This window comes from Osmerus eperlanus, chromosome 1, assembly GCF_963692335.1.
Source record: "Osmerus eperlanus chromosome 1, fOsmEpe2.1, whole genome shotgun sequence".
NCBI lineage: Eukaryota > Metazoa > Chordata > Actinopteri > Osmeriformes > Osmeridae > Osmerus > Osmerus eperlanus.
The window spans coordinates 7,323,147-7,347,817 of record NC_085018.1 but is presented as its reverse complement, the minus strand read 5'-3'; the positions used below and the strand labels follow the sequence as shown (position 1 = coordinate 7,347,817).

General features: G+C 44.2%; 1 protein-coding gene across 10 annotated transcripts in view; it reads right to left on the bottom strand.

Moving 5' to 3' along the window:
• The window catches only part of plekha6 (pleckstrin homology domain containing, family A member 6), a 300,812-nt gene that overhangs the window by 24,353 nt on the left and 251,788 nt on the right, over positions 1-24,671 (bottom strand). For 8 of the 10 annotated variants that reach the window (XR_009929718.1, XR_009929719.1, XR_009929712.1 and 5 more), the window contains 4 exons: positions 4,263-4,823; positions 3,620-4,124; positions 2,984-3,070; positions 2,588-2,641 (listed from right to left, as the gene is read on the bottom strand). Coding sequence is in view for 2 of the 10 variants with exons in the window: in XM_062456283.1 (XP_062312267.1) it covers positions 2,588-2,641; positions 2,984-3,070; positions 3,620-4,124; positions 4,263-4,823 (1,207 nt within the window). In the remaining 8 variants the exon portion in view is untranslated. The remainder of the gene's footprint in view (positions 1-2,587; positions 2,642-2,983; positions 3,071-3,619; positions 4,125-4,262; positions 4,824-24,671) is intronic. The other 2 variants (XR_009929714.1, XR_009929717.1) reach the window with 1 other exon arrangement.

Genomic DNA, 24,671 nt, shown 5'->3' with positions numbered 1-24,671 from the left:
TCCGGATTTGAGCGTTGGTGAAACTGAAGGTGTCAGAATAATTACAAAACAAGCGTCAAAGTTGTCGTGTGTGAGTCTGGCCAATCATGAAATAGCTGTGTCGTCATTAGAACCCTTGCAGTTGCTCTTGAGAAAATGCGCTCGGCTACACAGCCGGCAGTTCTCGAATCAATCTCACGGTACTTTGATGGCTACGTCACAGTGACCTAGCCTCGGCGCCGTCTCAAGTCAGACAAAAAGTCTAACCAGAATTCACTGTTTCAAGTCAGCCGCCTGCAGCCGCCTGCAGCCGGCTGCAGCGCTGCATGAAGTCAGTTCATGTCGAACGCACCTATTCTCTGGTAATGCTTTCAGCATCAAGCCTACGGCAACTACCGAGGGACAAAACACTAGGGATGGGATGTATGGCACTGACGCATCGATGCTTGTGTCGCAAAACCAATACGCACACGTTTCGAAAAAGTGTTTTGGAGCTTGTATCAAATTACGAAACCACGTGATAGATGACGTTCAATGCTTCAAACGTCACAAGTTTGTGACGTTTGTGCCGCTCTTCTGAACCAGAGCCATAGAAGGAACGAAGCCACCGCTTCTTGTTAAAGACAAATCTCACATTGCCAGAGAAGCAGCACCAGGCATCGCTCGAGTTTCTTCCATCAGTCATTATTATTTAGCCAAATCCGTATTGTAATAATTATAAATCCGTGCACTTGAGTGTTGTTATTTTATTGAAATGAAACGTAACATGATAGGACTAGGTAGGTCTATACAGTGCCCAGAAAACAAATGTTGATGATTCGTCAACATTGTCAACAGTAATACTTAGTAAAAATAAAGTCCCCCCAGTTCACAATAGGCCTACATATCACAAATGTTAAGAATAAGAAAAGATCAATGTAATCTAGAAAGACCGTATCGTATAAAGTCTGTCCACACGCATCGACAAGTCACTGCTTTTTCGGTGGTGTAGCTGGTTAAAGCGTTGTACGACAACGTATATTGTTAATGTGAGTATGGTTACCCGAGTTCGCGCCCCAGTGCAGGGAACTTCAGAAGATATTCTTTAACTTTTACTGTGAGAAAATGACATAATTCTAACGGCCTACAGATGTATCACAACATTTTAATGTGTGAGCACTAATATCAGATCAAAATGAACACATGTAGCCTTAATTAAAATATTAAATAACGTGGGGTAGGCTACCGTCAGAGACAACCACTACGCCTCTTTCAGCCAGTTTAAACGGCTGCTAGATGACGCTGTTCATTTTCAATGCGCCGATAGTTCGGCTCTTTGGGCCGGCACATTCCGGAAGAAACCATCAAAGCTTCACAAGGCATCGTTCGCCCATCCCTACAAAACACCCTTGTCCATTGTCACATAGAAAGGTCTGCTACAGTAGGCTATCCTCAGGATTTGCAAGCTAGTTAAACTTATAATATATCTAAATAATTTTGTAGATCAGAGTAGCTTTTTAGAACAAAAAGGCGACTTTAAAAAAATCTATCACCCAGCGGTGTGTATTTTTTTTGATTCCCCTTTCGAATTCAGAATTCAAATTACTAGACAAAAAATTATATCCTGAGAAAAGTGGATTTTGAGGGGTATAGCTCCATAGACCTCTATTCATTCTGCACTCGACCGTTAGCGCCCTCATATGGAACTAGAGTGGAACTGCAACCAGTTCAGAACCCGGAAGTTTCCCGAGAGTGGCAGTTCTCTCTATATTAAACATTCTCTGCCTATACTCGTGCATTGCTTTTGGTACCCAGAATGCCCTGCGGCAAGCTGAAAAGCTACTAAGTTAAGGGCATTAGCTTAGTTAAATAAGCATTGTTTGGAGTTCTATTGTTGTGTTCGTTCTGTTTTGATATGTGTAATGCTATGGTCTAGTTTGGATAATTTGAGTGTTCACCCTGATTGGGATTGTTGTCTAGTTAGATCGCTATCCAAGCTGTCCGCAGCTATAGCATGCACGTGCAAACGGTCATTAGTCAGCATTGTGTCATGCAACGGTAACGTTGTTAGCTTGTAAAGTGTGGCTTGTATTAAGTGCTGCTTATACTCTGATTTACAAACATAAAGTGCTCATTTTGGGGGGATGAGGCTTGTACACGATGCGGCTTATAGTGCTTTGCGCTAGGGGAAGAATGCTCCACCATGTGTGTGACCATGTTGATGAAGTGATCCTGGCTGTTCCCCTGAAGAACCACCACGTATGTAGAATACATCAACTTGAGAAATGCCTATCCTCAATGTGATATTGGTGATACCAAAATTGCCATCAAAATGTCTTCAGCTTTACAAATGAAATGTAACATGACAGACAGGTTGGTAGCTACTGATTGTTGGACGGTGTAAGTGGTCAGACACTGAGACAGGGCTGTGGGAGACTAGGAAGCAAGGATAGAAAAATAAGGAAGGATGGAAGGAAGGAATAAAGGAGTATGGGGGAGGGGAGGGAGGAGCGCCCTCTCTAGAGGTAAGCAGTTGGAAGACACACATCTGTGGATCTTTTTTATAGTGCTGTGTCAGAATGGAACGTGTTGCAACAAAAGTCATTTTATGCCCCCCCCAGAAGCCTACCTGTTGGTCTAGATATTCCAGCTTTCTCTGGAGTTGCAGGTCTAATATGTCCTCCTACGCCACATAGCGGTAACAGCAAGAACAAGAGCAGAAACAATGACGAAAGAGCGATTAAGTGCAAGAGGTGTGGAATAGCATGGAAGAGAGGAGAGCAGAGAAGAGGGGAGGGAAATGTACAAAGAAAGACAGATACCGACAGTGGAGATAGGGTTATAGACATGCACACTGTGGCAACAGTGGCAACAGTAGCAAAGCATGTTACAAGAGCAGGTAGCTAGCTGCAGACGCCAATGACAGTTGTGTGTGGTTGCATATGTACACTGAATGTGTGTATAACTGTCACCTTAACATAATTAGTTTCATATTTTTCAACAGTTTGACACAAGTGGCACACACCATTTTGCTGTGTAGAGAGGGGGAGGCGGGGTAGTTATAGTGGTATGGTCCTTGGCTGAGAGACATCCTGTCCCCAGGGTAGTCATACTGAAAGAAAATAAATTGTCATGATGAGAAAACAAAAAATGAAAATAAAAAGCACTCTCATCATTGACAGGAAGGACACACAAAATAACAAGTTTAAATAATCACACTTACATATGCCTACATACACACACTTTTTAACAAATGTTTTGTTATCTCTAACCACTAACCCTAAGCCCTAACCTTAAACCTAACTCTCAACTTAAAAAGAGAAGGTCACCATTGGGTCAGCAAAAGAGCCCCACAAGGTAAACCTTTTGACGCTTTATACTTGTGAGGACATTGGTCCAAGGGTAGTTAAACAACACACACTCCTACACAAACCTAAACACATACGCGATTCTAGGTTTTAAAACTGGGGGTGCAAAGGGTAGTGGTTTTTAAAAATTAATACTAGATAATCATACAACAGACCATGACAGAACATACAACTCTGACATCACTTTAATGTTATGTTAACAGTAGGGGGTGCAAATGCACCCCTGGTAAAATCACCTATGCCTAAACACATACATCTACATGCACACACACACTCCTATACTCCCCCCTCACCTTGGGGGAGCTGAGAGACCTCCTCAAGCCATAGACAGAGGGGTCTGCATAGATCCCCTCCTCCCTCATCCTGCTAGGTAGCTGATCCAGCCTGGCCGAGGGGGACCTGGCGGGGGATGCAAAGCTGTGGGGGCCTGGCGAGTACGGCCCCCCCGAGGACGAAGACGGGGACCGGGGCACCGAACGGGAACGGGGCTGGATAGACAGACGTCTCAGGGAGGTCTGTGCCGCGTCCATGGGTCCCCGGTAGTAGCCGGGCTGGGCCCAGGGTGACTGTGGTGCCAGGCCGTAGAGGGCAGGGCCGTCCCGGAGTGAGCGCTGCTTCTCTGCCTCGGCCCAGCGGGGGGGCAGGTGGTCGTAGCTCACAGCGGACACGGAGCAGATGCTGTCGGGGCGGACCCCTGGAGGGTAGAGGGGGTACTCCTCGACATAGGGAGGCCCCCCGCCGTAGACACCGTAACAGTCAGAAGGCACGCCACGGTTCACTGTGTAGTACCGTGCGGGGCTGGAGAAGGGGGAAAGTGAGAGAGTGTTCTCATAATTACTCCAATAACTGTCTGCCTGTCTGACTATCTATATATTTATCTATCTATCTCTTCATCCCACTGCATTGTCTAAAAGTAGGAGGTGATTGGAGGAGCACCTGTTCATGTCTTCGTGTGCGGCCAGGCCTCTGCGCTGGTTCACCCACTGCTGCAGCTGGGTCATGGAGCTCTTCCTCTGGGCCATCCTCTCAGGAGCAGTCCTGGGCACAAAGCCCCGTCTCAACACCACATTCTCTGGTTGCTCTCCACCCCTCAGCCCACCCCCACCCTCCGCCGGACACTGCGGGGGGCAGACATTGCCATGGCTACCCGGCGGAGGGGCGTTGGCATGGTTGGGGTCGGTATGTGCTCTGTAGTTGCTCCAGCCATTGGCTTGGTGATGAGGTAGAGGAAGTGGACACGACCCAGGGGAAGGTCCGCCTCTTCCTCTGTCTCCAACCTTGTCTTTTTCTCCACAAATGTCTTGCTCAGAGTGGGGGGTGGAAGGGGGCGGGGTTTCCATGTCATCAATCCCGTTGATTTGTGGATGTGTAGGGGTGTGGAGGTTATCTTCTTTGCTGGTGTGTGAGTGTGTGTCGGGATGCTGTGAGTGTGTGTCGGGTCCTCTGGTCCCCATGGTATGGCTGAGCTCTGCTGTGGGCGTGGTCTCAGAGTTCGTCCTGTCAGGAAGGAGGAGGGATCAGAAGGCAATGTACATGTGTGTTTGTCCATGTGTGTGCATGTAAGTGCGTGTGTGTGCAGATGTGTATGGGGCATATTCCGTGCCTGGGACAACTGCACACAGTGCATTCAGAGTACCTGTTATAGTGAAGTATGTGTACTTTGGCGAGTTGTAGCAAACCCCACATGAACACTACACCTTATAGTTTGGAAATATCTACGTATTAACAACTTGGTTAAGATATTAAGATGTTTTTTCAGAACAGCAATCCCTTGTTGTAAGCTAGCCTAAATAACTGACACGTCTAGGCGCAAAGGTGTGTGTAGGTGTTACTGTGCTGAAAAATAGTATGCAAAGCACAAATAACACCTGCCTGTACGCACGCCTTTGTGGTGTATGTCCGATGTAGTGTACACTACGCACACGTGCAGGCGTCTTATAAATACGCGTGCACATCACCAGCACGATAAGTGTAATACGCATCACCGGTTAATATGCAAAGCGCACAAAAGCGCCTGCACATGTAACGGAGTTGAAAAATCTGTTTAACTGTATGATGAGTTTCGCCATAATTCTACAGTTGTTAATAATGTTGGTGTTTTGGAGCCCCCTTTGGAGCTGTGGCGTACTGCAGATAAGCAGCTTATATGTGTGTACTGTTGCCGTAACTAGACAGAAGAAGTTTGCCTGTCAACGGTAGGTCCACTGTGCAAAATGACCCTCATACTTTATAAACTTCCAGATTGATAAATGTAATGAAGTCGACAACTTCGACATATTACATGTATTTTATATGATTAGTATGTGTCGTTTGTAAAGCAGTTTTGTCAATGTGCAGAAAGTATTTTTTACACACTGTGATTAGCTAGCTAGTTAGCTGGGAATTTCCCATTCCTCACGTTCCGTTAGCTAGCTAACCGTGCTGCCATACTGAACCTGATGTATTTTGTCATTTTACTTGTGCAGATGCTGCGTATGCCAACTGTTTATGTTTGTGCATGAACAGGTATGTTGCTCCAACAGTGTGTTATATGTGTGAAATATGTGCATTGTTGTTTAAATTGTTTGTGCAGTGTTTTATTTGTAGGCTATGTGATTAATGTGTTGTATGAAATGAGACAGAAGAAGTTTGCTTGTCAACGATGCTGCGTATGCCAACTGTTTATGTTTGTGCATGAACAGGAATTAAAGAACCAAGCAATCTTCGTCAAAAGTGTTTGTCAGTCCCCTGTTTGACCACCGATACACACACACCTGCGCAATTATATAAAACCTCTGAACGCACGCAAGAACTTAACATTGACTTACAATGGACACATGCATTCACACACACGTTACGTAGGCATCACGCTGGCGTTGTGCACACTTACTGTATGTATTTTATTGACGTGTGAACAACGTGTACGTGACATGTACACTATATGGGGGGTGACAAGTGCCCTTGCACGCTCAAAAAGCATACAATGTAGACAAGCGTTGCAAAGTTGTTGACCTGGGGGGATGGGGGCCATTAGTATGAAATTAAGACAATAACATTAGTCATTTCAGTAAGCCAACAGTCTAAACTGCAGTATAAACTCCTGTAACAGTGGTGATGTTGCACAGCATGAAATAATTTGGTCAGCTCAGCAGCGGTTGTTTTATCATCCGCTGTTGTTGTCATGGAATGATCACATTCAGAATATGTTGATACGTCATCACGTGATACTGGGAACGTTGGCGGTTGTTGTATGAACTGGGAGGGGAGTAAAGCAACGTTAAGATAACGCTCAGTGTGGACATTCGTCATCCCATTAATAAGAGTTATTAATACATATTACATGCAGGGGCGACCTTAAGCATCTGGGGGCCCGTTTCAATAACTAATATGGGGCCCTACCCACATAAAACATAAACATAATAGAGCAGAAAAAGTAAGGATTCCTGTTGTTTGCATCAATATTATTTTATTGCGTGCACTTTCAGCTAACAGGCAGCTCAACATATAAATAATCCAACCTTATTTGATTAAAACTAAGTTATATACAATTATACAGCGTTTTACGTTTGAATAAGCCTCGCCCTTTCACGCACTTAGCAGTATTAGCGCAGTATATTTTCAACTGTCTGGGCTCAGCTGACTTAAAAAAAAACCCTGCTCAAACATCCCCTCAACTTGAAGTATCGTTCCACTGCCTTTTCTTCAACATTTGCATTTCTTGGTAGGTATTATCAATGGTACTGTGCGTTTTTACGCGCTTCTCCAGCTCGCGCCAGCTGTCCATATTGGCACGGTGTGTATTAGATTTTTCATGATCTTGGAGTGTGAGAGAGAGTCGTTCCCACATTCTGAAACCTTTGTGAGTGAGACTACTCGTCCGTTTGCCAAATAAGGTACAGCAGAAACAGAAGACTGAATCGGATGATTTAGAGTACACTAACCATGACCTGCGTATCTTTTCTCCATTTTTCATCTTCATGAAATATCTGTCCTTCGTAAAACGGCGGTGTGATTGGCTTTGTGGGAAGTTAAATTCCTCTATTTGAACGGGACCGCTCCTAACAACATCAATTCGTTGGTCATCGGCAATATGCTCTGGCCAGCACCCCGGTTCTGTCTCTGTAAATGGGGCTTTCTCCCTGGCATCTCCCTCATTTGTCTCAGTGGTAGGAACTTCATCGTCATGTTCTTGTAACAATATTTGGTCATCATTATTGCCAGCAGTTTGAGTTGAAGACGTATCTATACTTTGGCTAGCATCCTGCGACGGGGGTTCGGCCGCTGCTGTCGCTGGTAGGGTTAGAGCTACTGATGCTGGACCAAAGAAAGAGGTCACTTTTGGTAGACTGACTAAAACTTTCTTTTTTTTGTCCAATATCTTTCTTTTTTCAGCACCACTGGCATATGTACGTTTCATTTCCTCTCAAACTAACATTTTAACCTAACGGCAAAAAACGCAACGGTATAAACGAGCCTACGGCTACTTCAGATTATGAATATATATAGTCTAAAGGCTTCAGATCGCTTAAGCCGGTCGCAGTAAACTTCGCCATGGTAACCGTGAGTTCGACCAATCAGAGAGACGTCAGTCAGTGTTGTTTTGCTTAGGATTGTGGGTAATGTAGTATAACAGAAGATCGCAAATAACAAGGTTGATTTCATACGGACTTGTGGCTTTTATAGGAGCAGTAACCTTCGTTTCACAACCTCGTAGCTCGATTTTTGCTGGTCTGTTGGGGGCCCCCTTGGAGGGCGGGGCCCGTTTCAATTGAAACGGGTGAAACATAGGTAAGGCCGCGTCTGATTACATGGTGTCAGAAGTGACTTCGAACCGACGATGCCGAAGTTTAATCCACCAGATAGTTTCTGCTTCGAGAGACCTGCTGAATGGAACGATTGGAAGAAACGTTTCTCGCGCTACCGAACGGCTACCAAGCTGGACCGATGGAGAGGTACAGGTTAGCACCCTCATCTATACGCTAGGCGGGGAAGCAGAAAACATTTTCGGGTCTTTTACTTTCTTTGAGGAAGATGACTTTGATGTTGTATTGGCCAAGTTCGATGCTTCATACCGAAACGGAATGTTATACACGAGAGAGCATGCTTTTATCAACGTGTGCAGCGTGCAGGGGAAAAGGTGGAGACTTTTATTTGCGCGCTTTATGAACTCTCTGAGCACTGCGATTTCGGAATAACTCGCGACGAGCACATTAGAGACCGAATCGAAACAAAGAGTTATCCCGGAAATTGCAGATGATACCGAATCTGACGTTGGAGGTGACCGTACAAGAGTCTCGTCAGCATGAGGAGGTGAAAGCCCAAGTTACAGTGCGTTCACACTGCAGCGTTTTTTAACGCTCTGCATCGCTTGCCTTCCCACAGTACACCACGCTCGGGGGCGTGTTAGACAAGTTAATACAGAGTTGTAGTTCTCTAAGGTCACTGTTGTAGTCATGGCCAAGCGTGCAGATTTGGGTTAATGTACTCACAATATCGATCAAAATACCACTTTTACACAACATTTATGTAAGTGCAAGATTTTACTAGTGCAAGATTACAGTAGAATACATGTTACGCCACCGGTCACTCAACCAGTCGTTTGTAGGCTGGGCTAGCGAGCTAGCAGTGGCACAGAACAGTCACGTAATGTGAAGACTACATTTAAAAGTAGGCTATAAAAACACACTAGGAACAATGACGACATCGGCAACCATGCACCATGCATTATTAGTTTAATGTAATCTTTAAATTCAGGCTCGTCACATTAGTAACTTTGTTCTGAACAGAACTGGGTGTGCAGACACATACGAAAAGTTTCTCCTCCATCTTGAAATTGTCAAACCTAGAAATGTTTACCATGACGAACAGTTGCTACGTTACAAGAAACAAGAAACCAATCCGATTGGCCAACGCTAGCGTTTTCACGCTCCTCATTTACATAAAGTTGAGAAAATCCAACTTGCAACGCTCCGCTCCGCTCGCCTTCCCACAATGCCCTACGCGAGCGTCAACGCCTGGTTTCATTGAAAATGAATTGGAAGCCGACGCCACGCGCCGCCCGCTCCGCTGCAGTGTGAACGCACTGTTAGCCTGCAAGGGGAATCTGCATGCGCTGTGGAGGAGGCCGTGCGGGGCTACAGACAACACAGAATGGACGAGCGAAAACAACGTAATGAAACGGAGCAACAACACAGACACAACGAATGCGGTGAGACATGCAATAGATGTGGGAAAATAATGCACAATAAGCAAGAATACTGCCCAGCAATTAAGTCCATGTGCAACAGATGCAAAAAAGTAGGACACTGGGAAAGGATGTGCAAAAGTAAAGTTGTGAACGAAGTTACTGAACAGGAAGAAAATACAGCTTATTTTTTAGGCTCAGTAAGAAGCAACCCTTTGAGCAGTGGCGAACAATGGACAGTTAAGCTGAATATCTGCCACAAGCAAGTTTCTTTTAAAATAGATACTGGGGCAGACGTGTGCATTATGAGTGAGGAGACTTTTAAAACCCTCAAGCGAGTGACTGACCTCAGGGCTCCAGACTAACTTTTTCCCTTGGTTGCACTGGTGCGCCTAACTTTTTTATTTAGGTGCACCAGCACAAAATTTAGGTGCACCCAAATTTTTCCTTGCGTCGCCACAATTTCAAGGTCACCTTTTTATCACGCTCCATATACATTCATATATATTATGTAAATGACCTTAAACAAGAATAAGGTGTAGGTAAATATTGGTTTTATTTGACGCACAATTAAACTGTATATAAAAATATTTTAAGTGCTTCACTGAGCTGCCAAACTAAAACATTGCAAGCAAAATAAAACATTTTAAAATAGAAAGTGCTACTGTTTAAAGTGCTTCCCTGAACTGAGACCTAACATTTCATGGCTCAAAGTCTTATAGCGGGTCCCCCCTTGCTGTCGCATGCCCTTCAGATGGCCAACACCTGTAATTTGGCTTTCTTGCCCTTTGGCCTTGGCTAAACCAGCTTGCCACACTCTCCCTAGCATCAACATCCTAGCTCCATGGGTTAGCTCCATGGCCCAGCTCCGTAACTCAGGGGTGGGCAATTAATTTTGACAAGGTGCCACATGAGAAACCTGAAATGTGTTGGAGGACCGCATCAACGATAACTTGAACTTAATTCTGCTCACTATTCATTTTCCCCCATTGTAAAAAGCAGTAAAGTATATATTTTGATTAGCTGCTACTGGTTATCAGAAGAATAAGGATATTCTGTAAATATTTATATAAATATTTTACATGTTGGTCAACTAGGAAAAGACTATCGAAGTAACAGTAAAAACTAAAAAAATCATTACATCAGTGTTTAATTTTATTTGTAACTAGTTAATCTTCACCAACACTGAAAAGTTGTTTTGCAGTATGTTAAAGATATGCAATTGATCAACTTTATACAAAAAGCTATACTTTTTTGCAGTTCATTTTGTTATGTGAGAGGAATCCAGTGGGCTTGAACAAGTGCATCGAAATCTGGCTGAGGTGTCGTGAGGTCTGAGGTGGATATGCGAAGGACAGATGACAGGTGATGATCCGAGTGTGCAATTTAACTAGCAAACCATCAGCCCGCGCCCACTGAATCAGTCAAGTTCTTATTATGTCCGCGTTAGTTTTTTAGTCCCTTAGTGCCGATTAAAATTGTAATCCTTCAACACAGCGACCTGTTCTCCAAAACTAAGAACACAGCTTTGACTTTGACCTCAGTAAACAGATACTTACAAGTCCATGTCTTGTTAAAAACTCTACATTCTGTATCAACCTTTCGTTTTTCATTTTCGAGGGCTAACTCTCCTGTCGGTGAGGTTGTGCAAGCGCACATATGTAAATTGCCTGATCACTAGTGTTTCAGGACTACATATTTACAACCGCTCAACACATTTATTTATTTTTAATTTTTGATTTACCTCACGCGGGCCGGATTGGAACAGCCTGTGGGCCGGTTGTGGCCCGCGGGCCGTACAATGCCCAGGTCTGCCATAACTGATTCTCTGGTGCTCAGGTCATAATTTCAATCACACAGCACGGAGCAGTGTAGGCCTACAGGAATATCTGGACCACAGCCAATCAGAGGCAAAGACCCACCCCATCTCTGTCACTGATTAGTTTAGACCACGATATGATCCAACCATGAGTGCGAGTTCCGTCAAAGAAGAAACAAACGCTTCGTTCCTGGAGAGGCAGCGGATGCGAGGAGGTTAGGTGCACCGGTGCAACCTAGTAAAAATTTTAGTCGCACCCGTACAAATTTTGGTCGCATATGTGACCAAATTGGTCGCACTCTAGAGCCCTGGACCTACACCCTTCGGAGGCCATGCTGTGCAGTCCAGGTGGACAGCTGAACTGTATGGGCCAATTCAAAACAAGTACATGGTACAAAAACAAGAAGCATTCACTTCAACTCTACGTAGTTAGAGGAGAGAGAGTGAGCAATCTTCTAAGCAGGGCAGCAGCACAGGCAATGGGGCTTGTGAAGAGAGTCTACGAGGTCAGTGGCAGTGGAGAATTTGGCCTGCTCAACACACAGCCAGTGAAAATAGTGCTCCAGGACAATGCCCAGCCCTATGCTGTCCACACTGCACGCAGAGTTCCCATTCCCCTCATGAAACCTGTTAAGCTGGAGCTGGACAGGATGGAGGCAAACGGCGTCATAGAAAAGGTGACGGAGCCCACGGAGTGGTGTGCTCCCATGGTGCCTGCACCTAAGAAATCAGGCCAGGTGCGTATCTGCGTCGACCTGAGAAAGCTTAACAAGACCGTCAAGAGGGAGAAGTTTGTTCTGCCAACGGCGGAGGAAATCACAGCTGAGCTGAGCGGGTCCACTGTGTTCTCCTCCTTGGACGCAGCATCAGGGTTCTGGCAAATACCGCTAGACAAGGACTGCCAGAGGCTGACAACCTTCATCACGCCATTTGCCAGGTATTGCTTCAAACGCCTTCCATTTGGGATATCTAGTGCTCCCGAAATCTTTCAAAGGAAAATGATGGAAACACTCGAAGGCCTCCAGGGTACAGCTGTTTACATGGATGACATCATAGTCCATGGAAAAGACATGAGCCAGCACGATGAACGTCTTCAGAAAGTTATGGAACGTCTGGATAGTGCTGGGCTGCAACTAAATTCAGAAAAATGTGCTCTGCGGCAGAAAAGACTCCACTTCCTGGGTCACGAGATTGACGCAGACGGCACACGGCCGGACCCAGCTAACGTGTCTGCAATAGACAAGCTGATGGCACCTAAGAACATACAGGAGCTAAAGAGAGTCCTTGGGATGGTAAACTATTTAGGGAAATACATCCCGAACTTAGCTGAAGTCGGACAGCCCATGTATGAGCTGCTGAAGTCCAAATCTGCATGGACGTGGGGCCCACCACAGCAGTCAGCGTTCAAGCGCATCAAAGAGCTCCTCACGACCCCACCAACACTGGCGTTCTACGACGTCAACAAACCCACAGCTGTCTCTGCAGATGCCAGCAGTTACAGCATCGGGCCGTGCTGATGCAGCAACACAGCGAGGGCTGGAAGCCTGTCGCCTACTGTTCCCGGCGCCTGAATGAGGCAGGTACGCCCAGATAGAAAAGGAGTGTTTGGCGAGCGTCTGGGCGTGTGAACGGTTTGGGAAATATTTACACGGTCTAGAGGGGTTTCGGCTGATAACAGATCACAAGCCGTTAGTCCCCCTGATGAACTCCAGAGATCTGGATAATGTTCCCATTCGCTGCCAGAGACTACTGATGCGACTCATGAGGTTCAATCCTACGGCTGAGTACACACCAGGAAAGACCCTCGTGACAGCGGACACACTATCCAGGAGTCCGGTGGGAGAGCCACAGGAGGGGGACTACACGCACACAGATGTGGAATGCTACGTGGCATCCATCGTGGACAACATGCCAGCTACAGAGCGGAAGATGGACAGCATCAGAGATGCCACCGCTGCTGATGATACACTGCAAGCTGTGAGCAGATACATCCAGTCCGGGTGGCCCGACCACGTAAGTAAGGCACACCCCACCGTTAGGGAGTTCTTCTTGCCTTTGGGTCATGTGACCCGAAGGCAGCACAAGGGTTAAGAACCGATGTGCTAGAGCGCATTGTGATGGCATTTTTTGATATAGTTACTAAGAATGTATTTTTAATAGACTGAGGTTGTGTTTAAACAAATGGATGTTGCAGTTGGTCTTAAGGTATTTATGGTATTGGTTTATGATGCCTGATTGAGAAGCTAGGGGCACAGAGGTTGGGGGATGTTTGAGTTCTGTGGCCTAAAGGGAGATGGATAGATGGATTCAGTTGATCTAGCAGCCCTGACCTTTTGGCCGAGGAAATTGTGTCCTGTGTCCTGTTTGTGTTTCATTAAGGGTATCTTTACTGTCCTCATTTAGAGAAAGAGTCGTGACATCAAAAGACTTTGGTCACTTGACCTGGGGGGTTATATTGTCTTAACTGTCACTGAGCAGTGCTGACCAATCACAGAGTTCAGAAAAACCATTTGATCTAAAGTTTATATAAGGCAGGGTTTTAGGGTTGTTCTGGATCACTCTGGCGAACGACCTGTGGCTAGCACCTCCTTCGTTATGACTGATCACAAAGTACTTTGTTAAATCATGATCTGTATAAGCAAAATAAATTTATAGTAACCGCCATCTCTTGACTATTCAAATCTACACAGTGCCGCTTGAATTTCTGCCATTACAGCATCCATAATGGCCATCAGGGACTGACTAAATGCCGCGACAGAGCTAACTCTGCTGTCTGGTGGCCGGGTATATCAGCTCATATCAAACAGACAGTCTTATCCTGCCAGTCATGTCAAGAACAAAGAAGAGCTCAGTCCAGAGAGCCATTGATCTCCACACCGCTTCCTGGCAGACCATGGAAACGAATTGGCATAGATTTGTGTGAATACAACAAACAGAATTACTTAGTCATATCTGATTACTATTCACGATTCATCGAGATCCTTCATATGCCCACCACCACCACCGCCCAAGTGGTCACAAAGCTAAAAGCTACTTTTGCCCGCTATGGAGTAGCAGACGAAATGGGCCACAGTTTTCCAGTGAAGAGTTCAAAGAACTGGCCTGTGAACTTGACTTCACGCATGTAACATCTAGCCCACACCACCCTCAAGGCAACGGGCACGCTGAGAGCAAAAGGGATTCTTAAGCAAAAGGACCCTCTCCTAGCACTCATGTGCTACCGATCCACACCGTGTAGCAGCACTGGAGTTAGTCCAGCAGAGTTGTTGATGGGGCGCAAGATTCGGACCACTCTGCCGACACTGGAGAGCAACCTGCAACCCAGGTTTCCCAGCAAGCAGAAGGTTGCAGCCAAGGACGCGGCTGAGAAAAGGAAACAAACCCACTACTACAACCAGCGTCACGGAGCGAGGCGCCTTCCGCCACTACAGCCAGGAGACCAGGTCCTCACCAGGCTAGACAACCAAAAGTCCTGAGCCACCCCAGCCGTGGTGAAAGGTGAGAGCGTCACACCCAGATCCTACCTTGTCGAGACAGAGCAGGGCGCCACGCTCCGCCGTAACCGTCGCCACCTTCAGGCAGTGCCCGACTTGAGACCTGCGGCGTCAGAGACACTGGTGCTCACACCAGAGCAGTCATTTGGCGACCTGGCGAGCCCGAGGGGGAGCCCTACAGCAGTCGACACAGGCATTACCACAACCGGTGATGGCCTGAGACAGACCAGGTCAGGCAGGGTCAGCCGTCCGGTTCAGAGACTGGACTTGTAAAAGATGTCGTTTGACACTGAAGAGAGTTCCAGCAATGAATGTATTGTGAAACAGAGTTCCAGCAATGTCATGTTGCCATTTACTGATATTGCATTGGGTGTTATAGTACCAACATTAAGTGTTTTCCTCCTGTAACAGGTTATTAAGAATGTTACAGAAGAGTTCCAGCAATGTATCTAATATCAGTGTTGAATGTATTGAATTGATTGGTCCTGCAATCAAGTTATAATATACAGAGCACCAGAGATACGTTTTGTTAACTGAACAGTGGAAAAATTGTTTTGATGAGGCTCGAGGACGTAATCGCCTTTGTTTTGCATTTCGAAAATAATCTTGCCTATTGTTTTCAAGATTAGATCACAGACATTAGCTAGTGCTTTAAGAGGGGGCGATGTATGGAATATGTCATTTGGGATGTGAAGCAGGATGTCAACTTAAAAGAGGGAGATGTCATGGAATGATCACATTCAGAATATGTTGATACGTCATCACGTGATACTGGGAACGTTGGCAGTTGTTGTATGAACTGGGAGGGGAGTAAAGCAACGTTAAGATAACGCTCAGTGTGGACATTCGTCATCCATTAATAAGAGTTATTAATACATATTACAGTTGTGTTAAGAGCAAAAAATGATGTTAAGGAAGAGTGCCCGGCAGAACTAGCATTATCCTTGTGCCGTTCTGTAGCGGCATGCCGCTCTAAAGCCCCTTTCCTCCTACTACTTACGTCTATAGCTTACAGAAGGGGTGATATTGATCTGTGCTGCTCTTAGTGGCAAAGTGGAGTTCTGAACCCCACGTAGGTTTGAAGGAGGTCTTTCTTTTAGGCACTGAAGCCCACGCGAGTGGTAAATTGCGACGGTGGGCAGGAAGGATCAAAAAGGAGGACAAAAGGGCGAAAAAGAGGACGCGCAACAGCGGTCCGGACAAAGGGCTGGAAAACCGGACTGTCCGGACGAAATCCGGACGTCTGGCCACCCTAAGTACGTGTGGGGACTTTGATAGCGGCGATGTAGCGGCGACATTACCTTTGTAAACATTGCATTAGCACATGTGACGTGTAACCCGTCTGCAAAGATAACAATCACTGCCACCGCTACGTCACTATGTCTGCAAAGCTAACAGTTACTGCCACCGCTACATTGCCACGTCTGCAAAGCTGACAATCACTGCCACTGCTACGTCGCTACGTCTTCCATTATGTGGTATGTTAGCTATAACCGGTCTCAAGTCGGCAAATGTAGGCTAAGTGGCTGGCTAGTTAACAATGGGGAAAATAATGAAAGTACATCATCAGTGTGGCTATTTCAGCTAGCTAGTGTTGGGCTGTATTGGCAGACCTGAACAGCCAAACTCGTTTTGTCACTGACTGGTCATTGAAACGAGTCGGTGGTTATAGTGGTTTGATTTAATATTGAAGAATTACATTAATTATAATATCTGGGTTTGTATGGAGGACCAAACCTGCCAAAATTAAAAATAAATGAATACATAAATCAATACATGTATTTATACCTTAAAAAATACAAATATATAAAAATAAATGTGTGAAAAAATATTAATTACGTATTTATTTATTTACATGGCCATTTATTTCTGTATTTATTTATATTTGTATTCATTTATTTCTTTCCTCATTTATTTCTGTATTTATTTATTTCCTGTTTCCTTGTCCTTAAGCTAATGAGGTAAGCTGTCAATCAATGTATGTCACGGTGTCACCTTAACCCCATTGGTTGATCGGTATCAGAGTGCGAAGATGGACTTTCCATGCCTGGGGTTGCTATGACTACCTTAGTAAACAAATGACTGCACACACGCAACAGATAGCCAGAGATTTGAGAGTTTGGGCTAGCTAACCTTGCTGAAAAAGTGCTAGTCAAGATGTTTTACTTTTTCGCGTTGAGGCTCTGGATACCAATTTGTATCATTTAGCTGCATCCAGAGTCATAAAGAGAAAGAGTTGCGTCAATTGATTGCCTTCTATTATCACCGTTATTTTTACGTTCATGGTACTGTACTGTAGGTTGGTAGAAATAGAGCAAGCTAGCATCATCACACAGCAGCATCGTTGTTGAGGAACAGTTGTACTGTACTGTATGATGGAGCTAGTGCAAGTGTAGCTACCTAATGTAGTGCACTATTTATATTTATTGAGAAACTAATGGTTACAAACATGTTTGTGTGAGAGGAAAGCTGTATTTAATTATTAGTCCATAACTGGTCACTTTGCACCAATAATATGGGAGTTGGTACAGTAAGAAATTGGATGAGATTATACACAGTGTCAAGGAACCATCAAAGAACAGAGTACAACATGGTTAATCTATTCATAAAGTGAATGTTTACTAAGCAAACTATGAGTTAGACTCCATTGTAACATTCAGTCCATCATGTGATGATCATTACAGCTTACTGTCTGTTTATGTGGTGTGTGTTCGTATGTGTGTCTATGGCCCTTGCAGTCTGGCATTGCTACTGAGGTGGACGTGAGCTGAACAGAGGCCCAGTGCCTTGGAGGTGGATGTCAGACCACTGGATGAAGGAGCGCTGGATGGGACAACACTGGATGAAGAAGCGGTGGAAGGGAGACCACTGGATGAGAGAGAGCTGGATGAGGGAAAATGTGATGGAGAGGGCTGTCTTACATTTAAACCACAGTATTTTTGTCATTACTACATGCTTTTAATTGTGTTAGTTTGTTGTATTGAGGTTGCTCCTGTTGACTTTAGCAAACCACCTCTTTCTCCTCTCACTATCAGCTGGGAAGCTGTAGTCTACATCACGACTCCCTATTTGGAGCATGCAATACATCTCCATGCATCACACCCAACCATTATGAAATCCAAGATGCTAGGTGCAAGCCCAAGACAGCGCAGTGTAGACAAAAGCGTTACCTTTATTGTGTCACCCTTTACACTCTTTTCATAGCAGAGACTAAAATAACGTGTACCTATATCAAGAGTCATATTGACTTTGTGCAGTACTGTAGCCTTTCGCAAACCCAAGTCCTTGAGGGTTAATCATTGTGCAGTACACATGCATAAAATGTTATTAAACTGTTTTCTATTTCTATCATTACATGGTCATAATCACCTTGTGTGCTGTCAAAAATCATACTATATATTATAGGGCATGATTAACCCTTGTGTTATCTTCGGGTCATTCTGACCCATCAGTCATTGTGACCCACCGTCGTATTGCGACAAATTTACCTCCTACAAAAACAAAGTGAAGCATTTTCTTTTAACTGTTGGGCTGTCTCAGACCCCCCACATTGCAATGGTTAAAAGAAAATTATTTTTATTTGTTTTTGTATTGGGTAAAATTGGGTAAACACAACGGTGGTTCGTTATGAACCTTTGGGTCATGTGACCTGAAGGCAGCACAAGGGTTAAATAAAGATGCAGAACAAACTACTTGTTTGCAAGTTACGTTTGTTGGGTTACATTTGTTACATTGTTGGGGAGTCAGGTGGCTGAGCGGTGAGGAAATCGGGCTAGTAATCTGAAGGTTGCCAGTTCGATTCCCGGCCGTGCCAAATGACGTTGTGTCCTTGGGCAAGGCACTTCACCCTACTTGCCTCTGGGGGGAATGTCCCTGTACTTACTGTAAGTCGCTCTGGATAAGAGCGTCTGCTAAATGACTAAAAATGTAAATGTACATTTAATGAAAACACATGAAGGGTATGAAGAGATTCTTAAATTGGAGTACAGCTCCTGTTGCATCTATGTCGGTTGATTTTCCAGAGATTGTTGATGACATGTGCAGCACGCTCCCTTACAAATGCACTGCTTGAACTATGAGTACCGGTGTACCTCAGTAAATTAGAATATTGTGGAAAAGTTTGTTTATTTTGATTAGTAAATTCAAAAGTTGAAACTCATATTATACAGATGCATTACACACACAGTGAAATAATTCAAGCGTTCATTTTAATTTTGATGATTCTGACTTTCATATAATGAAATCCCAAAATTCAGTATCTCAGAAAATTACAATATTACACAAGACCAATAAAACAAAGGATTTTTAATACAGATATGTCAGCCTACTGGAAAGTATGTTCATATATGCACTCAATACTTGGTCTGGGTTCCTTTTGCATGAATTACTGCTTCAATATGGCATGGAGGCGATCAGCCTGTGGCACTGCTGATGTGTTATGGAAGCCCAGGTTGCTTTGATAGCGGCCTTCAGCTCGTCTGCACTGTTGGGTCTGGTGTCTCTCATCCTCCTCTTGACAATACCCATAGATTCTCTATGGGTTCAGGTCAGGCGAGTTTGCTGACCAATCAAGCACTGTGATACCATGGTCATTAAACCAGGTTCTGGTACTCCTGGCAGTGTGGGCAGGTGCCAAGTCCTGTTGGAAAATGAAATCAGCATCTCCATAAATCTTGTCAATGGAAGGAAGCATGAAGTGCTCTAAAATGTCCTGGTAGACGGCTACATTGACTTTGGACTTGATATAACAGTGGACCTACACCAGCAGATTACATGGCTCTGCAAATCATCACTTGGAAACTTCAAACTGGACTTCAAGCAACTTGGATTCTGTGCCTCTCCACTTTTCCTCCAGACTCTGGGACTTTTATTTCCAAGTGTAATGCAACATTTAGCTCTGGACAAGAGCGTCTGCTAAATGACTAATATTTACTTTAATCTGAAAAGAGGATCTTGGACCACTGAGCAAGTCCTTTCCGTTTTCTCCTTCGCCTGGGTAAGACGCTTCTGACGTTGTCTCTGGTTCAGGAGTGGCTTGACACGAGGAATGCGACAGTTGTAGCCCATGTCCTGGACACATCTGTGCGTGGTGGCTTTTGATGCACTGACTCCAGCCTCAGTCCACTCCTTGTGAACTTCCCCCAAATTCTTGAAAGACTGTTGCTTCACAATCCTCTCAATGCTGCTGTTATCCCTGTTGCTTGTGCACCTTTTTCTACCACAATTTTCCCTTCCACTCAACTTTCTATTAATATGCTTGGATACAGCACACTGGGAACAGCCAGCGTCTTTAGCAATGATCTTTAGTGGCTTACCCTCCTTGTGGATGATGTCAATGATTGTGTTCAGGACAGCAGTCTTCCCCATGACTGTGTAGCCTACTGAACCAGCCCTAAAGACCATTTAAAGGCTTAGGAAACCTTTACAGGAGATAATCAGCTGATTACAGTGGGACATCATGAGTCTACAATATTTAACTTTTTCAGTCAAATGTTCTAGGATACAGAAATTTGGGTTTTCATTAGCTGTAAGCCATAATCATCCAAATTAAAATAAATAAACACTTAAAATGTTTCACTCTGTGTGTAATGCCTCTGTATAATATATGAGTTTCACCTTTTGAATTTACTTATCGAAATAAACAAACCTTTCCATGATATTCTAATTTACCGAGATTCACCTGTGTCGGTCTAACTGCAGAGTATTAACCCTTGTGTTATCTTCGGGTCATTCTGACCCATCAGTCATTGTGACCCACCGTCGTATTGCGACAAATTTACCTCATACAAAAACAAAGTGAAGCATTTTCTTTTAACTGTCGGGCTGTCTCAGACCCCCCACATTGGAATGGTTAAAAGAAAATTATTTTTATTTGTTTTTGTATTGGGTAAAATTGGGTAAACACAACAATGGTTCGTTATGAACCTTTGGGTCATGTGACCCGAAGGCAGCACGAGGGTTAAAGTAGTATAACCATGCTTCTAAACTAGACCGCACCATTTCACTGATATGCAATCTACATAATGTATTTGTGACCTGCTAGGGAAGTTACCCAGCTACTTATGTAATGTTACAACACTGGATTAAAATGAAAATGATTAGAGCTAAGTCTAAATTCATTTACACAAGTTCCTTAGTTTGACCCGTCTGACACACTCGTGGCTGCTAGCTAGAGCTGGATGTCATCCAGTGGTCTGACATCCAGAGCTCCTTCATCCAGTGGTCCCCCTTCCAGCTCTCACACAGTGGTCTCCCATCCAGTGCTCCTTCATCTAGTGGTCTCCCATCATGCACTCCTTCATCCAGTGGTCTGACATCCTACCTCCGAAGCACTGGGCCTCGTTTTCAGCTCACGTCAACCTCAGTAGCAATGCCAGACTGCAAGGGCCATAGACACACACACACAAACACACAGTAAGCTGTAATGACATTCACTTTATAAATAGATTAACCATGTTGTACTCTGGTCTTTGTTGGTTCCTTGACACTGTATAATATCATCCAATTTCTTACTGTACCAACTCCCAGATTATTGGTGCAAAGCGACCACAGTTATGGATTAAGAATTAAATACATATTTTCTCTTACAAACTTGTTTGTAGGCATTAGTCTGTCAATAAATATAAATAGTGCACTAAATTATCTACACTAAACATTACATAAACAGTTCATCGCTCACTTCGTAGCACACTGTTTTTGCTAGAACTACGTTCTACCTTCATTGCTAGCATCAAAGATCTCCGTACTGTACCAGTACTTTAAGATACTGTAACGTTAAATGTACTAGATGCCAGAAAATGGGCCAAGAATGATGCCTCCATTCGACTGTGCAAATATTTTTTTTTAGATTAAACATACAGTAGTACAAATGTAACTTCTTACCTTGGCACAGCTCCATCATACAGTACAGTACAACTGTTCCTCGACGACGATGCTGCTGTGTTTGAAACTAATGCTAGCGAGTTCTAATATCTACAGTAGCCTACAATGAACGTAAAAATAACGGTGATGATAGAAGGCAATCTATTGACGCAACTCTTTCTATCTATGACTGGATGCAGCTACATGTCACAAATTGGTATCCAGAGTCTCAACGCAAAAAAGTAAAATATCTGGACTAGCACCTTTTCAGCAAGGTTAGCTAGCCAAAACCATAGATATATATAAAGACAAGATGTCTTACGGAGTCTAGAACGTCCGCACACGGCGGCCATCTTGCTACAGTCAACTCGCTCACCCATAATATTGTGTTGATGCTACATGTACTTTTTAAATGTCCATAACTTGCTCAATTTTCAACCGATTTTGAAACGGTATGGTTTGTTATCAATGTCAGAGATGTCGTTATGCCACTGCATACTTATATTCTATAAAAAAAACATAATTATTCATAAGTATGCATTGTACTGAATGTTGTTGCAGTTCCACCAGAGTGATCGCGAGTCAGTGCAAAATGAATGGGAGTCTATGGAGCTAAACAGCTAAATTGGTCTCTTTCGCCTGATTGTCGTTGAGAAATCTCAGATTTGATTGTAGTTTTGGCATGTTCAACATGGATTATAGGTCGAAATTTGAATGAACAAGTACTTATGTCCTTTCGATTTCAGACATAGCTGCCAACTCTCCCGTTTTTCCCGGGTTTCTCCCGTTTTCTGATCCATCTCCCGCCGCCCTCCCGTTTTGTCATTTCTCCCGGTAATCTCCCGTATTTTACGAGGTACAAATTTATTTTTTATTAATAATCAAATCAAAATGTGTGTCCAATGTTCTAAAGTTGCGACAGCACAGGCTCTAGCCAATCAGATCACGTTTATGGTCACGTCTCAACAAGGCCGGATTAACCATTAGGGCAACTGGGCACATGACATCTAAGGGGCCCTGGACAATGTCAACTAAAATGTTATATCACTTTATGAATTTATGACAGTCTTAACTTTCCTTAATGTGAGTACTTTATTGCAACTCGTTCGATCAAAATATTATGTTAAATCACGTCAAAAACAGTGTTTGTGTAGTCTAGTAGCCAGTGTCGCCGCTCCCATAACGCGCGCTACGCGCTGTGCGTAGGGCACCAACTCCTGAGGGGGCACCAAAAATTGGCCAACTGAAAAATCATCATAGTTATAATACTTATAATGCCGATATTATTTTAGTATAGAAATATTAGGCACGTATATTACAAAACAGGCAGAACAAGAGATATGGCCTATTTAAATGCTCAAAAAAGTTACGATGGTGCCCCCCCCATTTTTTTTTTTATTAAACACTCAACTTCCCAAGCTCGCTGTGGGTGCCCTTCCTTATCTCAGTTGCCTGACGAACTTTGACAGCAGGCTAGGTCAACTTTTCTAAAATTGGCTTAAAAAGATAACAGGAGTCAGGGGAAGAAAAAAAGAAAGAAAGAGACTGCGAGATGGTGCCTGTGCATCACTTTCAGGTAAAAAGAAAAGGCCCCAAAAATTCATCGCTCACATTACTTCTGGAAATCGTAACTAGCATCACATCAAACACGGGGGGGGGGGGGGGGGGGGGAATAGCAGATACTATTTTAAAAGAAATTCCTGCATAAAAATAATGTATCATGACAGTTTGTATGATTTGGTCATTTATTATCACACTAGCATTTAATTATCACGGCAAACAATTACACTGCACTAAACTGTAAGTGTAAATGTAAAGTGAAAATAACAAAACTATCATTCACGTCTTACTAAAACAGCGGCCACGCGAAAGGGAATGAGGAAACTGTTTCCTCTACTAAAAAATACAATGCGGGTCACGTGAAAAAAGGATCCAAAGACTCGTAGAAAGACCGAGTCGGGAAATGAACGAATCGTTCGTTTCCTCTAGCTACCACTACAGAGCCTATGCAGGTCACGTGAAAAATGATCCAAAGACTCGTAGAAAGACCGAGTCGGGAAATGAACGAATCGTTCGTTTCCTCTAGCTACCACTACAGAGCCTATGCAGGTCATGTGAAAAATTATCCAAAGACTCGTAGAAAGACCGAGTCGGGAAATGAACTAATCGTTCCCTCTAGTGTTTCCTCTAGCTACCACTACAGAGCCTATGCAGGTCACGTGAAAAATGATCCAAAGACTCGTACACGAAGACCGAGTCGGGAAATGAACGAATCATTTCTGTTTACTTGGACGAGCCTATGCAACAGTCCCAATGCGCGGCCACGAGAAAATGAATGAATCACTCTTTGAGAGGACTCGTTACTCCCGAGTCCTTGTAAGGATTCGTTCAAAATGAACGAATCGTTCACGAACGACACATCACTACTGTTTAAGGTGCGAAGCTCAACAACAACAAAAAGATGGCGGACCAAACTCTGTAGAATAGATGGTCTTATTTGTACCTTAAAGTTGTTTGTTTGACTTTTTTGCTTATATTTTTTGAAAGTTACCGAGAACTAGACACTGTACAGTTATTGTAACTGAAAAATAAGTCTGAGAGGATTTGCGAGGAGTCTGAGCCACCTATCATTCAATGGGCGGAGCTAGTTCAGGCATGGAACTCGGGCAGCGCGCGCCATATCACCCATCGCCATGTTCTCAGCCCATAGGCTTAGCTTGATAGGCGGCGCCATAAAGTCGCACACGTGCACGCACACGCGTCCTCGATTACCCTTGTGTTCTGCGCTGCTGCCATTGCTGGTCGCTCCCTGTTCTCTGTGTTGTGTTGGCCTGTCTGTCGTTCGCGTTTCCCTGTCCGTCTCTTCGGTCCCGTACGGCGTGTGCGTGTTTTGGGGATATGAACGAAGATTTCGAGCTGCTTCCCGATGATTCTCCATCCGAGGAGCCCTGCACTGATGGGGTCGGTGGAATTCGGGGCGCCGAGTCAGGCGCAGTTCCCGTTTGGCC